Source organism: Phascolarctos cinereus, unplaced genomic scaffold (assembly GCF_003287225.1).
Source record: "Phascolarctos cinereus isolate Bilbo 61053 unplaced genomic scaffold, phaCin_HiC Scaffold_4;HRSCAF=312, whole genome shotgun sequence".
Classification (NCBI taxonomy): Eukaryota; Metazoa; Chordata; class Mammalia; order Diprotodontia; family Phascolarctidae; genus Phascolarctos; species Phascolarctos cinereus.
Window position 1 is genome coordinate 127486309 of NW_027555847.1, and position 17942 is coordinate 127504250.

Genomic DNA, 17942 nt, shown 5'->3' on the forward strand with positions numbered 1-17942 from the left:
CAAAAGGGAATATGAACTGGTCTTAAGCCCAAAAAAGCCTTCTTGGAAGAGCTCAAGAAGGATTTTAAAACTCAAATAAGACAAGTAGAAGAAAAATTGGGAAAGGAAATGAGAGGTATGCAAGAGAAAGTCAATAGCTTGGAAAAAGAAAGACAAAAATTGATTGTAGAAAACAAATCCTTAAAAAATACAATTGGCCGGGGCACAGTAAATAGAGCACCAGCCCTGGAGTCAGGAGGACTCGAGTTCAAATCTGGCCTCAGACATCTAACACTCTAGCTGTGTGACTGTGGGCAAGTCACTTAACCCTAATTGCCTCACCAAAAAACCCAACCAAACAAAAAATAACAATTGGTCAAATGGTCAAAAGTACACTGAAGAAATAAACTCTTTAAAAAGTAGAATTGGCCAAGGGAAAAGGAGGCACAAAAGCCAATAGAAGGAAACAATTTATTAAAAATTAGAATTGGGCAAGTGGAAGCTAATGACTCTATGAGAGATCAAGACTCAGTCAAACAGAAACAAAAGAATGAAAAAAAATAGAAGAAAATGTAAAATATCTCATTAGTAAAACAAATGACCTGGAAAATAGATCCAGGAGAGACAATTTAAAAAATTATTGGTTTACCCGAAAACCATGATAAAAAAAAAAGAGCCTGGACAGCAAATTTCAGGAAATCATCAAGGAAAACTGCCCAGAGGTCCTAGAACCAGAAGGTAAAATAGTCATTGAAAGAATTCACCGATCACCTCCTGAGAAAGATCCCAAATTGAAAATGCCAAGAAATATTGTAGCCAAATTTCAAAATTACCAGGTCAAAGAGAAAATACTGCAAGCAGCTAGAAAGAAACAATTTAAATAACATGGAACCATAGTCAGGATTATGCAGGACTTTGCAGCTTCTACATTAAAAGATCGGAGGGTGTGGAATGCAATATTCTGTAAGGCAAAGGAGCTTGGATTACAAGCAAGGATCAACTACCCAGTGAAAACTGAGCATAATCTTTCAGGTGAGGAGATGGACATTCAACGAAATAGGGGACTTCCAAACCTTCCTGATGAAAAAATCAGAGCTCAACAGAAAATTTGATCTTCAAAAGACTCAAGAGAGGCATAAAAAGGTAAATAGGAAAGAAAACAACAACAACAACAACATGTTATTAATAAGGAGAAACAGTTCACATCCCTGCAAGGGAAGATGATACTTGTAACTCTTGAGAATTATATCATTATTACGACATTTAAAAGGGGTATACATAGAGGGTGTAGGTATAAGTTGATTTTGATATGATGATTAAAAAAAAGTCTAATTAAATGGTGAAAAGGGATTATTCTGGGAGAAGAGGAAAGCAGGCAGACAAGGGTAAATTACATCACATGAAAAGACACAAAAACCTATTACAGTAGAGAGAAAAAAGGGAGAGAGATGAGCATTGTTTGAACCTTACTCCCATAAGATTTGGCTCAAAGAAGGAATAACATAATTAATTAGGTATAGAAATTTAACTTACCCTATAGGAAGTAGGAGGGGAAAGGAGAAAGAAAAGAGAGGGGTGGATAGAAGGGAAGGAAGAAATGGTTGGTTGGTTGCTGTCCTTCATTCTCAAAGAGGACCAAAATCCAAAATGACATCACTATGCTAGGGTGTCCGACTGTGGCTGATCAGATCAATGTGAACTTGGAATGCTCTACCACAGGTAACCATTTGAGATGGTTGTGCAGCCTGCATTTCCTTTGAGCTGTTTCAGTTCTGCTTTGCTCATGGAACACAGCACCTTCTCTGATGTGGGCACGCCATGCTGAGCAGTCCTGTGCTAGTGTCTCCCATGTCACACAATCAATTTCAAAGTTCTTAAGAGAGACCGTGAGAGTGTCCTTATATTGCTTCTTCTGACCACCATGTGAACGTTTGCCCTTGTGTGAGTTCTCCATAAAATAGTCTTTTTGGCAAGTGGATGTTTTGCATTCTTAGTATGGCCAGCCCATTGGAGTTGTGCTCTCTGAAGCAGTTTGAATGCATGGCAGTTTAATTTGAGAAAGGACCTTAGTATCTGGTATCTCATCCTGACCGGTGATCTTCAGAATCTTCTTAAGACAATTCAAATGGTAGTGATTCAGTTTCCTGGCGTGGTGCTGGCATACTGTCCAGGTTTCACAGGCATACAACAATGAGGTCAGCACAATGGTTCTGTAAGACCTTCAGTTTGGTGTTCAGTCTAGTACCTCTTCTCTCCTATACTTTCCTTCAGAGCCTCCCAAACACTGAGGTAGCTCTGGCAATGTGTGCATCAACCTCATTATCAATGAGGAAAGTACATTACCGAGGTAGGTGAACTTATCCACAGCATTCAAAACTTTGAGGGCAGACTGAGGGAGGCAGTGGTTGAAAGCAAAACTCTAGTGAGGAGGGAAAGGGAGAAAGGAGAGAGAAAAGCATAAATGGGGGAGAGGGGAACAAGATGGAGAAAAAAACACAGATAGTAATCATAACGGAATGGGAATAGGATGAACTCTCCTATAAAACAGAAGCCTATAGCAGAGTGGATTAAGAACCATAATCCTTCAATATGTTATTTAAAAACCCAGAAAGACTTATACAAACTGATGCTGAGTAAAAAGACCAGAACCAGAACACTGTACATAGTAACAGCCACATTGTACGATGGCTGACTTAGATCTTCTCAGCAATGCAAGGATCTTAGATAACTCCAAAAGACTCATGATGGAAAATGCTGTCCACATCCAGAGAAAGAACTATGGAGTGTGAATACATATCGAAGCATACTATTGTCTCTCTTTTTTTCTCCTGGTTTTTCCTTTTTGTTCTGATTCTTTTTTCACAATATGACTAATGTGGAAATATGTTTAATATGATTGTACATGTATAGCCTCTATCAGATTGCTTGCTGTCTTAGAGAGGAGGGAAGAGTGGGAAGGAGAAAAAAACCTTGGAATTCAAAATCTTATAAAAGTAAATGTTGAAAACTACAAGTAATTGGAAAAGATAAAATACTATTAAGTGAGGAAGAAAAGAAATATGTTCTTATAAAATTAAAGGGCATGACAAAATGTGTCAGTATTCCTATGTGTTATCCTAGTTCCTCCCATTAGTTCTAATTATTCTTTACATCATGACTAATGTGAAAATATGTTTAATATGAATGTATAAGTAGAGCCTACATCAGATTGCAAGCTGACTTGGGGAGTGGGGAGGAGAAAGAGGGGGAGAAAATTTAAAACTCAAAATCTTATGGAAGTGAATGTTGAAAACTAAAACTTATTTTAAAAAAAAAGGACCTACATGTACAAAAATATTTACAGTAGCTCTTTTTTGTGGTGGCAAAGAATTGGAAATTGAGGGAATGCCCATCAATTGGGGAATTGCTGAACAAGTTGTGGTATATGAATGTAATGGAACACTATTGTGCTACAAGAAATGATGAGCAGGTAGACTTCAGAAATACCTGGAAAGACTTGTATGGACTGATGCTGAGTGAAGTGAGCAGAACCAGAACACTGAACACAATAACAGCAACAATGTGCAATGATCAACTATGATTGACTTAGTTCTCAACAATACAATGACCCAAAACAATCCAAGAAACGTATTTAACATGATTGCACATGTATAACCTCAGGTCGCTTGCTGTCTTGGGGAGGGATGATGGGACAGAGAAAAATTTGGAACTCAAAATCTTATAAAAAATGAATGTTGAAAACTATCTTTACATGTAATTGGAAAAAATACTATTTACTTAAAAAAGAACAAAAATGCTCCCAGAGTTTCCTGTTACATCTAAATAAAAACTCTAGCATTTAAAGACCTTCACCACCTGGCTCCAGGCTACATCCTACACATGGGTTGTTCCCACAGCGATCTTCCCCCCTCCAGCTTGGCTTACTGTATAACTGACTAAGTTTGGTGTGCATGAATGCCGTGATGTGTGAAGGAGCAGACCAGGATATTGTAAAGGGAGGGCCAGATTGCAGTCTGCCTCTGCTCTGGAGCTGGGGATTCCTAAACAGTCCAGGCTTCAACCGAGTTCTCATACTTTGTGTTTTTGCTTGGTGTTCAGGGTCAGACCCAAATCCATGTGGCTGAGCCATTTAAGAGTCCCAGGTGATCTCAAACCAACACTCTGGGATTCGGATGAACATACAAATCACAAGAATCTCTCAGCTTGGTGATTCATCATGGCCACGGATAAAACTTGTCAGGTGTTTCAGGAATATACCAGTCAGTATATACTTAATACCTATCATGCTACCATGTAATTTCAGACAAGTCATATTCCCTCTTTTAAACCTGTTTTCCCATCTGTAAAATGAGGTTGGAATACATCTGAGTCCCTCCTAGCATCAAATTCCATGTGTTTAGCTTATAGAAGTTGCTGTATTGGCCATCCACAGCCTTTTTTTCTTTTCCAATCTCCTCTCCCAACTTGGTGTACTAAGGGACCCCAAGTTTCTTGATCTCCCTAAACAACCAGATAAACCTAAGGGTCCTGTCTGCAGGACACATGAGCACAAGACTGCAGACCAGAGAGGGGAAAGTCTGGAGACAACACAGGAATTTGTACTAGGTTATGGTTTAAGGCTCAGTTCAAGTAGGCACTCTGGAGCCCCCAGGGTACGACATTGATACTACTTAGGATCCCAGCTTTTCCAGTCTCTTCCCTACAACACCAGGCAGGTGGAGGTCTGCAGTTAGGAACGAGGACTCTGGCCCCTCAACAAATGCTAATGACAGGAAGAGATTCAAACACCACTATTTTTATTGTTCACATCTATCCTTCTTGGTTCAATGAACGGCCAGAGACAATTTTGCAAACAAGCTTCTGCTGATGTCCTGAGTCTTGGCTGAGGGGCAGTACCCTTGGTACTATACAGTAAGCTGCATCTGGAGTCAGTTTGACAGCCACTTTGGTAAAAATGGGAGAAAACATCAAGAATTCAGTGACACAATGGTTTCTCAGAAGCATAATTTGGCCAGCATGTAGTTGACAGAACATTAATTTGGAAACACTTCAGGTTAGCTCTCTGTCCAGATACAACTCCCTATAGCAGAAGGCTGAATACGTTAGTGAAGGCTTTGAATCTTGCTATCACTACATGTTAATGATATTGAGTGGAAGGTCCAGTTACTGCTGACCAGTTCCTCCTTTCTAGGTCTACATTATGCTGAAACGTACAGGACCCTGGTGGAGCTGGGTGATGCTATTCCTTGCTCTTTCCCTCCATAGAGAAGACTGGCTCAGGGCTATGAAAGAAAAGATAAGGAAAAAGGAAGAAAAAAAGTAGTCGCCTCTTTTGCTCATGGTAGAGGAGGTTTTTTAATCCATTTCCAGTTTCTCCAGTCCCTCAAGCTCAGCCAACTTCATAGTCCAATCCAACTTCAAGGGCCTAAAGTTTGCTGGTAGATAAACTAAGGACCAGGCAATCTTTTCCTGTAACTGAAACTTCACTTTCAAGCTATATTTGCAATTTTCTAAAAGTAGCACCAACATGGAGGGTGTTTTTTTTTTTAAAACAATATGAGAAAAGGCTCAACCAGGAATAATGGGACAATTTAATGTTCCTTTCCATCATCATTACTCAATTTACTAAATCCAAGAATTTGGGATTAACCTGAAACCCCTTTAGCAGGCTGCAGGGGCTGCGGAGGGGGAAGGAAGAGGATGGAAAGGGACGATTTCCAACAGCACCCTAAGATTTGCAATTGTCAGGGAACTTTCCAATGAAACCAGTGACTTGGGCCTTAAACTTCTCAAATATCTATAATGTCCTTCTAACAACACCCTCATAACGTACATATTTTTTCATTTTAATTTAAAAGCAGTTGAGACTTTCCTTAAGTTTGAGTTTCTAAGTTTAAGCCTCAAAACAATCCCATCCCCAGGCATGTTTCCATAGAAATCCTGTCTGCTGCACTAATTCCAAGAGAAAATGTAGAAGGAGAAGCTATTGGCTTGCACATTACTTCTTCAATATTGCATAGTTAAAGGGACGCTTACAAAACTGGCATTCATCCACAGTAATTAATAAAAGTAAACAATTACTTTACAGTTTCAGTGTTATTCCATTTCAGACAATTTACAATGACAAAACCCTTTAAGCCCAAACTGCATTGGTTTTTTGTCCATTCTCCCCCCCTCCCCCAACCTATTTGGCCATTTCCAGGCAGGAAGCAGGTTGAAGAAATCACATCTGGAGGAAAATGCTTTCAGTATATGTTTGTCATGATGCCATTTGGAAATAGGGCTTGGAATTTAAAAAAAAATCCTATTCCTCTTGAAATTGAGTTTATTTTCATCTTAAAGGATGAATTTAAGTGAGAGCAGTGCAATGGTAATAAACTAAGAGTGGTCTTAAAACCCACTGTATAAAGAGCAGTTCTTGGCACCAACACTGGATGTAGAGACAGTAAAGATGCAAACAGGAATGAGGTTATTTAAAAAAAAAGTATTTGACTCTTTTATTGTAAAGACCAACTCTCTGTAAAGAGCTAAAAGTTGGTGGGGAAGGCACTTGGCAGTGAAGGCTTCAGACAACCTGATTAGCGGTGGGGAGTTCTGAGCTAAAATATACCATCTTTTTTAGCTCTTAAAAAATAGCCTCTGCCACAACTGGACACATTTCTAGGGCTCCATGGGAATGGAATCCCTTCTGAATGAGATCTGTAGTTCCCCAAGGCCCAGCCCAAACCCTGTAGGTAGAGTCACTGTACCAGAGAACCATGCCGAATGCTAGGGGTGGCCAGCCCGTTGGCTGTCACTCTGAAAGGCAACATCAATAAAGCAAGTCCCAGGGAATGTGCCTTTGAATTCAGTGTTGCTTGAAGCCTAGAATACGGCACTGGATTGTGCGTAGACATCAGTTTACTCAGTAAAAAAATCACCCTGGAAAGAGACCTTAGGTGAGAACTAGGGCAGACCCCACAGAAAGAAACAGACTTAACACAATAAGGCATGATTGCTCGGGGCACCGCATTGCCAGAGAGAAGGATTTGGTATTACTCTTTTCGATGGAGAGTTCAACTGTGCACTTTTTGTTTTGCATAGAACTAAATGGAAGAAAGTTCCACTTGGTGCCAACAGTGATTTTTCTCCATCTTCCGTGTGCTGAGGCTGCCGGTCTGGGAGACCCCAGCAGGTTGTACGTCTGTTGCCTTTGGAGTTTCTAAGATATACATTTTTGGCCTCCCCCCACAACCCTTAGCAGGCATTACAGAAATTCTCCTCTTAGTAAACATTTAAAGCGACAAACACCACACACACAAAATCACAGACTCCAGAATCCCAAGTTCTTCTTGTCACTATGCTCAGCCACATTTTTCCTCTTCACCTGTCTCCGGTGCAGGCCACTTTCAACGGGACTGGTGTGAAGAGACTGTAAACATGATTCCAAGTAGGTGGGCGTACACAGGTGAGTGTTTGGGTCACTGCCGGGGGACAGCGCTGAGGTAGTTTTGATAAATGCTCCAAAGTTGTTCTCCAGGGAGGAGGATGTGGGGCTGGCACTGTTGACTGAGGAATAGCCTGACGTCACTTCTGTTCTGGACTCCCTCCTATCCTGAAAAAGGAGCCAGTGTTTCTCAGCATTCGTGTGGCTTGATGGCAGCGGTGGCGGTGGCGGCGCGTCCTGTTTAGAGTGGTCCTCTAGTCGGCTGTCTTCATCGCTGGACTCTTGACAGCAGTGCTGTTCTGGATCCAGATACACCACAGTTACATCGAGGACCCCACTGGGAGATGTGACTGTGGGAACAAAACAGAAGAAAGAGGCGACTGGTAGTCTTGGAGAACCGACAAAATCCCACCTGTAGCATTAAGCTTGTTGTAGGTGAGAAAGTTGGATGTGCCACCACCTGACCCGGCCTCACCCTGGGCGCCTTGCCCAGGACACTGTCTCTGACAGAGGATGCTAAGGGACCTTTGGTGGGAAGGAATGACTGTCTTACAAGTCACTCAAAGTTCAGGAGGTAGCATCCATATATAGCCTTCATTGACCACAAAAACTCACCAGTTTTCAATTCACAATGAACTCAACTGTCCTTATTTTAGGAAGACAGACTTTCAGGATATCAGAGGCAGCAATCTCCATTCTGGCCTTGTAAATGATAACCATAGAGCCCAGTAGCATGTAAGATTATATCTGTTCATATCATTTGACTACTGACCTACTGAGCAATGGGTATTAATCTTTTTATTAGTTGTATGTATGTATGTATGTATGTATGTATGTATGTATATCTTTTATGTATATTCAGGTCTTACATTGAAATACTGATTTTTGGAATTCAAATTTGTCCTATCTCACCAGCACTGTTGAGATGTTACTGCATAAATATACATCCAGCTGAGGTTGTACAGATGGGTGGCCTAACCTGACCAAGCAGGGGCAGAGGCACAATTCTCAGTAGATATAATAATTTCTACCTTTCTCCAATGTTATTAAAATAATGAAACTTAAAGCAATACGCCTATTCTTCTAGGCATGAAAAATGGACAAGACTGCCATCACCAGGTCAGGGTTTAAATAGTGTTTGGTACCTTTAAAGAAAGGTCTTGCTTCACAATCATTCAACATTTGAACTATTCAACACTGAGAGGACACAGTTATGCTCATTAAGGTGACCACGTGTTAACAAAGGACACACGTTGCTCACTCCAGTGGGAAGAACTGCTGATGTGCGAGCCGAAACTTACCATCTCCTTCTTTTTCCCCTTCACTTTCCTGGTCTCCCTCGTACCCAGAACAGTAGTCCAAACTCCAATCCAGGAAGTTGCCCAGGAGAGTTTCCTCTTGGCTGGATAATTCAGCAGTAGGTGTTGTTACAAAACTGCCCCTATCTTCCTGAATGCTGTTTTCCCTTCTTCTGAGGAAGGAGAACACATTCAAATTAAATAAAGAGCAGGAAATGTAGCACAGTGGAGACTCCCCCACAAACCAAAAACAGAACAGAAGCCCTGGCCTGGCACTGATCTTTACCAAGTCATTTACTCCCTTTGGTCCTCCAGGGCACGCTTCACTAAATGTTTGTCAAATGAAGGTATCAACATCAGCCATCCCTTCCTGCCCCCATTTTTTCCTGCTTACTGGAGCCAGACAGAAGTCACACAATCACACCTACTGCGCCAACAGCAAATAGGTTATTTAATCTTAAATGGACCTTTATACTATTGCATGGCAGTCCTTATATTCTCTCCTGATGGACTCTGTGTAGTTATTTCTAGTCTTCTCAAACCTACTATGCCATCTCCTATCCCTTTTGCTCCCCCTCTCTCAAAAGATGTCCATATCTCCTACTTAACCAAAGAAACAAAGACCATCTATTCTATACTAAGAGGCCCCCAAATTACCTTCTTCCTCTTTCTCTCATTCTCTTAGTTTTTCTCTCCAGTCCCAGTCTTGGACACTGAGGTGGCTCTTCATGCTAAGGCCAACCCCTCTACTTCCCACCCTCTCTCAGGCCCCAGAGAAGTTTGTTTTTTCAATTATCTCTTCTTCTAGTTTTCCTTTTCTTCCCTTCTGTTGAGATGATGCTATGTAAATGATGGGGGAGGCAGCATGGTGTAGTAGCTAGCACGCGAGACTTGGGCTTCAATCTGCCTCATTTACTGGCTGTAACCCTCGGCCAAAGCTTCACTGAGCCTCCAGTGAGCCTTACTCAGCTGTAAAATGGATGGAAATTCTAGTTTTTAACTCACAGTTGCTATGAGGATTACATGAGATAATGAATGTAAAACATTTTTAGAAACTTCAGTGTTATATAAATTAGCTATTCCTATTTCTTATTGTTGATGGCACTTTTCTCCATCCTTAAAGCTCTTTACTTGAAACTACCATTCCCTCAAGCTATCATCCTCTCTTCTCCTACTTTTTTTTTGTTTTTAATGTCAAATGTTTATTTCTATGCCATAATTGCCTCAAGCACAATTTCACAGCTCCACCAACAATGCACTAGAGTGCCTACCTTTTCATCACCCCTCCCCCAAAGCCATCCCATATCACAAATAGTATTTTTAAAGAGGAAAAAAAAATCAGCACAACTGATTAATAAAAAATATGTGAAAATATGTGCCATGCATAACATCTGTGGGTGCTATCTCCTCTAAGGGGTGGGACATCCTTTCATAGCTCTTCATTTGAGTCTTGCTTAATTGAATTTTGTGACATTTACTTTTTTTTTTTTGGAGGCAATTAGGGTTAAGTGACTTGCTGAGGGTCACACAGCTAGTAAGTGTCTGAGGCCAAGTTGGAACTCAGGTCCTCCTGACTCCAGGGCCAGTGGTCTATCCATGTTACATTTACTTTTGATTTTCTGGTGTTGTTCTGTACTTAGCTCTCCTTCAGTTCATGTTGATTTTTCCATACTTCTCTGTATTCACCATACATCATTTCTTACAGCACAGTAATATTCCATTACATTCACGTACCACAATTTGTTTAGCCATTCCCCAATTGATGAGCATCTACTTTGTTTCCAATTCTTAGCTATCACAAAAAGCGCTGCTATAAATATTTTGGAATATGTAGGGACTTTCTTCTTGATGGCTTCCTTAGGGTAAAAACCCAGTAATGGTTCACAGACTATGGACATTTTAATAATTTTATTTATATAATTGCAAAATGCTTTCCAAAATGGTCGTACCATTTCACAGCTCTACCAACAATACACTAGAGTGCCTACCTTTTCATCACCCCTCCCACCATTTACTATTGCCATTTTTAGGGTCATTTTTGCCAATTTGCAGGGTGTGGGGTGAGACTTCAGAGTTGTTTTGATTTGCATTTTTCTTCTTATTAGCAATTTAGAGCATTCTTTCATGTTGTGAATACTTTGCAATACTTTTTGAGAATGGTTTGATTTATATATTTTTTTTTATATATCTTGGATAACAAACCCTTAAAAGAGAAATTAGACAAAATGATTTTTTCCTATTTTACCACTTTCCTTCTAATTCCCAGTGCATTAATTTTGTTTGTGCAGAAACTTTCTGGTTGAAAGTAATCAAAGTAATCTGTTTTGTATTTGGTAAATGCCTTTATCTTATTTGCTTAAAAATACATCTCCTACCCATAAAAGTGAGAAGTATACGATCTATTTTTCTTCTAATTTTTTTTTACAGCATGATCGTTACTTTTTTTTAATTTTATATATTATTTTAAAATCTTTAATATTAAGATTGCATATCCATTTAGAATAGATTGTGGAATATTGTGTAAGGTATTGGTCTAATTTCTGTGAGACTGCTTTATAGTTTTCACATCAGTTTTTAATCAAATAAAGTATTTTCTTCTAGGTAATTTTTCACTCTATCCAACACTGGGTTCTATTGTTTCCGATTCGCCCTTGTCTAGTCTGATGCATTGATCTATATCTCTATTTTTTAACCAATACCAGATGATTTTGATGACTCCTGCTTTATAATATAGTCTGAGGTCTGGAAGTATTATTTCCCCTTGGTCTCTACTTCTTTTTATTATTTCTCTTGATATGCTAAGATCCTGTTTTTCCAAATGAATTTTATTACTTTAGCGAGTTCTATACAGTATCACCCTAGCAAGTTGATTGGTATAGCATTAAAACTGTAAATTAGTTTTGGCAGTGTTATCTTTTTTTAATATTGGTATGGTCTAGCCATAAACACTGAGCTTTCCCCCAGCCATGTAAATGGTTATTTCTGTAGAGAGTACTTTTTAACTGAATCTATACAAAACTTTTGTGTACTTTAGTAGGTAGATCCTCAGATAGTTTGTGTATTTTGTAGTTATTTGGAATGGGATTTCCCTTTCTATTATTGCTTCTTGTGCTTTGATATATAGAAATGCCATTGATTTTTAAGGATTTGATAAGCTGCAACTTTGCTGAAGCTATTGTCTCAATTAGCATCTTTCCTGATTCCCCAGGATTTTCCAAGTAAATCATCAAATCATAAGCAAACAGAGATAGATTTGTCACTTCTTTACCTATCTTTATGCCTTTCTTTTTCCTGTCTTTTTGCTAGCATTTGCAGAACTATGTCAAATAATAGTGGGGAGAGTGGGCATCCTTGCTTCATTTCTGTATTTATGGGAGAAGTCCTAGCATATTTCCATCGCATATGATGCTTGCTTTTAGTTTTAGATAGATGGTTTTCATGATATTAAAATAAGGTTCCTCTATGTTTATATTTTGTAAGGTTTTTAGCATAAAAGAGTGTTGTATTTTGCCAAAGGCTTTTCCTGCTTCTACTGAAATGATTATGTGGTGGTTTAGGATGCTTTGGTTTTCAATATGATCAATCATGTTGATTGTTTTTCCTAATGCTGAACCATCCTTAACTTCCTGCTATAAATCCCACTTGATCATGATGGATGATTTCTTGGATAAATTGTAGTCTGATGGGATTTTGTTTAAAAACTTTGAGTCAACGTTTATTAATGATATTGGTCTACAGTTTTTTTTCTGTGTTTTATCTCTGCCTGGTTTAAAAGGATTCTGATAGGGTGCTTTATTTCTCGATTTTTGAGAACAGTGTGTAGTTTGTGTCCTAACTGTTCTTCAAAAGTCTGACAGAATTCTATGAACCCATCAGAACCAGGGGTTTTTTCCTTTGGTAATTTCTTTACAGCTAGATCTACTTCCTTTTCTGAGAAAAGTAGTAAAAAATCCATTCCTGAAATAAATAACACATTGACAGTATTGATCACAAAACAAACTAGAGGCAACATTCAAAAAGTGGGACATATTCCCTCTGGTGAGAAAATAGAACCTCTGTGAAAAGGGCTATCAGCACGGACATGAATCTCACTTACCTTTTGGTTCTCTTTCCAGAGGGTGAGTTGAGGAAGGTCTGAATTTCTGTTACGTTGAGGGATGAAGAAGGTTCTGTGTCCTCTTGCTTCACTCCTAATAATTTGCACAACTGGCCATAACCCATTACCTTTGGGGAAAAAAAAAAGGTAAATGTAATAGTGCTTCTTCATTCCTTTTTCATCCTCTTCAATGCCAAAACACGAATGATACAAACAAAAAGCATCCTCTAGTTTTTGGACAGGTAAGCTCAGTTATACACATTGCTCTCATATTTGGACTCTCTTAAATCAGACCTTGTTAGACCAGCACTTTTTAAACTGTGGGTCAAGACCCCATGGGATTGCAAAAAATTTGGCAACAGCAAAAGGTTTCTGAATGTACAGCAACCAAAAATTAATTAAAAACCAAACGTGTAATGAATCTGACCATGTCACATTGAATAACTTCACTGCAGCCTTGGTTCTGAACACAACACATGCTTTGCACTGCACATGCCCTCACACCCACGCAGCTCCAACAAATGCCGCTAAAACTTGAAAAGGGGTTGCAAATAGAAAAAGGTGAAGAAGCACTGTTTTAGATAACTGGTCAAAGACAAATAAGAGTACCTTTTCTTGGCCAATTCCTTCATATCGTTTATCCTCAAAACGTTGTTTCACAGCTGTCAAGGAAACTTGCCTATAATCCTTTGGGGCATCATCATGGAAGCTAAGAGACCAGCACAGGAGGAGGAACAGAAGAGATAGGAGATAGAAGTCAAATGCAGAGAAGTGATTGTCCAATACTCATGGTTTTAGCCACTCCCATTCTAATGACAATGAAGGCTTAAAAGTCAATATTAAACTAGATGGAAAAATACAGATGTTCTAAATGAGTTTGGGAAATACATTTGTTAGATTGGTGTTAGACCCTTGACAATCATTTAAGGTCTCTCTGGAGTATGCAACTGACTGTGAGAGAAGTCCAAGTGCTCAACCAAGAAGGCCTCATCTAACTACCCTTATCAGTTATTCTGGGGGTGGGGTGGGGGAGTGATTAAAGGATAAGTGGCCAGGGAGACAAAGAAAGGCTAACATTAGTGCCTTTTTTTGGACCAACAATTACCATTCTCACAGAAATTTCTAAGTCGATTGCTGAAACCATTTGCTAGGTCACAATCTGGCCATCAAAGAGTGCAGTGTCTTAGAGAAGAGGCTAAAAAAACCATAGTTCCAAGGTCTATTCCACTTAGCTTGACAGAATAAAACTTTGTAAAACATAGAAGTCATCTTTGGTAAGGGATTGACTATTTTTATTATTTTTCTGCCTATTCATTTAGACTCCCTGCATTTATCACTGACACCAGAACCACTGGAATGAAGCAAAAGAAAACTTTCTTTGAATGCTGGGTATCATAGCTTAGCATCAATGCAAGCAAGCTTGCATGCAGCACAACAACCTGTCCAATCTCAAAGGACGTCTGCTACTGAACAAGTGTTTTCAGATCATTTTGGAAAAATGTTTTAGGCCATAGTGTTGCTCAGAAGTTGGGTAAACAGTATCTGCATATCGTTCCTTTCCCTTCAAGTTACTATGAACTTTTAAACTAAGTTACCATTTTTTGTGAAGGCTCAAAACGCAGGGTATCAGGTCTTCATAGAAGAATCCAGTGCATTCCCACAACTGACTTGTCCAGGGATGTGCTGGGAAAGAAGGAGAGTCAGAATTAGACAAGCTAGTCAGGCTGCAGCATCATAACACTTACTTCTCGAGGGCATTTTGTTTCTTAGTGCCAAGAAGTAGTCCCCAAAGACTCAAGAGTCCCTATTCCAATCAAATTCTATCAGTAGCAGTGGCACTGCAGTCTCATCAGTGTTCATAGGCTTTATGAGAGCCTCTCTTCCCTGGCTCTGCTGGTGCAGGCAGAAACCTACAAAGCCAAATAAGGAATCAGAAAAGGGACTTCAATTCCCTGGGGCTGTGAGGTCTTTACAAGGATGGGCTATTACAGAGTGACAACCCGCTTGTCATTAAATGAAGCCATAGAGAGATCACACCAGATGGAGAGCTCTTTTTGGCCACATTCCAATGCCCTCATCAAACCATGCTCACCTGCTACCTGTTGATAGAAATGCGAAGAATCAGACAAACACTAAAACCAAATCATCAACAAGAAAATAATTCATACTTGGGGGGAAGGGAGAAATTACAGTGATAACACCATACTGACAATATGATCTAGATACTGCAGATCAGTTCTTAGCATCCCATTCAGGAGGCTGCTATCCTGGCTAGATGAAGACCCAGTAAGACCTCTTCCCTTACTTTCCCTCTTTGGTATCTGCCATTGGGAATGGGCATGATTGCCAAGACCACCACTGCCCAAGTCAGGAATCTAGGTTTGTGATCAGTACTACCCAGGCCATTTCACCTGTTACTCTCTAGACCAAAAGGACATGAATCCATATATGGGAGGCAGTCTGAGACTTCCCTCAGGATTCTATGTGCACTTTGAGAAGGACAGAAAATGTGAGTACATTGCCAAGAATATTACGGAGAACAAAACTGTGCCGCTGCTATCTCAAGGGTGCAAAGTTGGGGGCCGTCTCATTACCAAATTGCAGAAGTCAAAAGATTTCTTTATTCTTCCTGTAGTGGCTGCAACAAGAGTTGTTTCTTTGTGTGGCAGGTGAGTGAAGGGGTAAGAAGAGGGAGAAAGACATTCTATCCACCCCACAGATCTACGAAGATAAGCCTGAAGGGCTGAGAAAAACTTTGGAGAGACTCAGGAGTTGTCCAAGAAATACCAAAATAGGCATAACCCCAACTCCCTTTCACTCTTTATCCTGCTCCAGCCAGAATCTGTGAAGCTGTAGAAATCACTTCTATTCTCAAGGTCTTTAAGTCCCATCATCCATGAAACAGGAAATCCTGTTCTTCCTCTCCCTACCTACCTAACAATGATGATGGGAGAGTAAATGAACACAGTAATATAGCTGTAGCTATATTATGAGTGTTTCCTCATCTATAAACTGAGGAAAATAGCACCTGTACTGCTAACCTCACAGGGTTACTTGTGAGGATCAAATCCGATAATGCACATAAAGAACCTTGTAAACTTGGCTATTGTTGTTACTCTAGAATATGTCTTACCTTGCCTATGCATCAGCTTGGCCAGCAACAGGGCTGCAGCAGCCAGATGCGCTGGGGAGTACACAGACAGGCTCGTATACAACAGGGAGAGTTCACAGATAAAGCTGTACAGGTGAAGAGTTCTTCTCTCTGTCGGGACTACATTCACTAGCACTTCTTTGTAATCTACAAGAGTAGGAATCTAATAAAAGAGAGAACACTCCAATTTATTAAACTTTATATTTCAAATCTAAATAAATACCATGTTCTGTGTAACTACAATATCCTACTATATAGAAAGGGGAGTCAGTCTCTAAGATGAATTTAAATCTGTCTTTGAAATACCTCATTTATTTTAGAAACACAAACACAAATTTTGCTGCGTGGATCCTTAGAAACTCTTTTTGCCATATATTCAGACACAGTAACGAGGGTCAACAGCAGTGTGCACTGAAAGGGGTCCTGCTTTCATTAGGATGGGGGAGAGGGGGGCCTTCCTGTGCTGATGGTTTTCATTACTTCCTGCGGCTGTCCCTGAGTCCACATTTGAACTTGGGTCCTCCTGACTCCAGGGCTGGTGCTCTATCCACTGTGCCACCTAGCTGCCCCTAGAGTTTGTACTTTATTGGCACTCTTTGAGAACTCTGAATCTCTTGCTTGCCATAATAAAGCATCAGAAAGATGACTTTAAAAATGGTCACATTCTCAGTAAATCACACTCACGAAAAAGGAAAATTCATAGGATCGTCAATTTAGAGCTAGAAGGGACCTTAAGAGGTCATTAAGTCCAACCCCCTCACTTTGAAGATGAGGAGACTGAGGCACAGAGAACCTATTAAGGGCCTGAGGTAGGATGTGAACACAGATCTTACTGTTTGAAATCCAGTGTCCTACCATGTTGATTTTCCACTTCATTGCAGTCTAGGCACTTCCTAGTGTCCCAAAGAAAAATAGGGCAGGTCACAACCTTCCTTGGTACTGTCCTGTGAAACTAAGTCTAAAGGTATCACTGTTGCACACAGGTCTGTACTCTGGACAGTAAAGTTATAGGGAGAAACTCTATTTTCTAGATATTGTGAGCTCCTACTCAGCCCAGAACAGCTCCTTCCTCCTACCAAAACACATTGATCATTTCTGTGGGAACCCAACTGTTGATCCTGCCTTAACCCTCCCCACTCTAAGAAAGGCCCTCTTGTGACACCAGACTGGTACCAATCAGAATGCCAGTGATTATCCCCCCACCCCCCAACTTATAAATTACTCACTGGGGACAGAGAGAAGTACAATTTTAATTTAAAAATCCATAACTTACTCGTATCTTTCCTTCCAGGGCAGAAATGATCTCTCCCATCATTCTTACTAGATCTTCATATTTATAAGTGTTATCTGTTAGCCAAACCGCTTCACGAATTGTCAAGATCTCTTTGCTAATGAAACTGAAATATGAAGAGATAGATACTGTACTTTAATTAAATGTTGAAAGCTTGTGGGGTTTGGCAATGACCAGGACCCTTATGGAAAGTGCTGTTATGTGGCAGGGAAAAGGTATGAAACAATAAGAGACGAAATAACTTCTTTAACTTTCAGTGCCATTGGAGAGTGAAACAATACATATGCGTGCCATGGACAGACAGAAAAAAAAAAGGCGGGGAGTGGGGAAGAATAAAAGGAAAAAAATGACAGGTATATTAGAGAAGGAGGTTAGGACAGGTTAAAAAGAAAAAGAAAGTTAGCTGACTAGTAGTGAATGATCAAACCATCCATACAACCTTTGCTTCCCCCATTAAGCTATCCCTGAGCACCCTAGAATCTGTACAGAAAGCATGGGAAAAGGCCTGAACCAGAGATTTTTAATATTAGTCAAAGGACCCTCCTTCTTTCCATAAAATGGCTAGCTTTTTATAAGTACTGGATGGCCTAAAGCAGTAAGTTGCAACGGATGTTCATACGAAATGACTCTAAGGGAATGAAATAAAAAATTCATCATGTATCTTCTGAATAAAAGATGCTTTCTCTTGAGCTCCACTCCTG

The 17942-nt window shown here is 39.9% G+C and overlaps 1 protein-coding gene across 2 annotated transcripts in view; it reads right to left on the reverse strand.

Moving 5' to 3' along the window:
- Positions 1-4758: 4758 nt before the first annotated feature.
- CCNF (cyclin F) overlaps positions 4759-17942 on the reverse strand; it is a 36512-nt gene continuing 23328 nt past the window's right edge. The window contains exons 11-17 of one of the 2 annotated variants that reach the window (XM_021006873.2): positions 17224-17347; positions 15933-16113; positions 14395-14482; positions 13409-13508; positions 12800-12927; positions 8707-8873; positions 4759-7755 (exon numbers count right to left, since the gene is read on the reverse strand). In XM_021006873.2, the coding sequence (XP_020862532.1) occupies positions 7283-7755; positions 8707-8873; positions 12800-12927; positions 13409-13508; positions 14395-14482; positions 15933-16113; positions 17224-17347 (1261 nt within the window). In that variant the 3' untranslated portion in view covers positions 4759-7282. Of the gene's footprint in view, positions 7756-8706; positions 8877-12799; positions 12928-13408; positions 13509-14394; positions 14483-15932; positions 16114-17223; positions 17348-17942 lie in introns of both variants that reach the window. The other variant, XM_021006872.2, reaches the window with a different exon arrangement.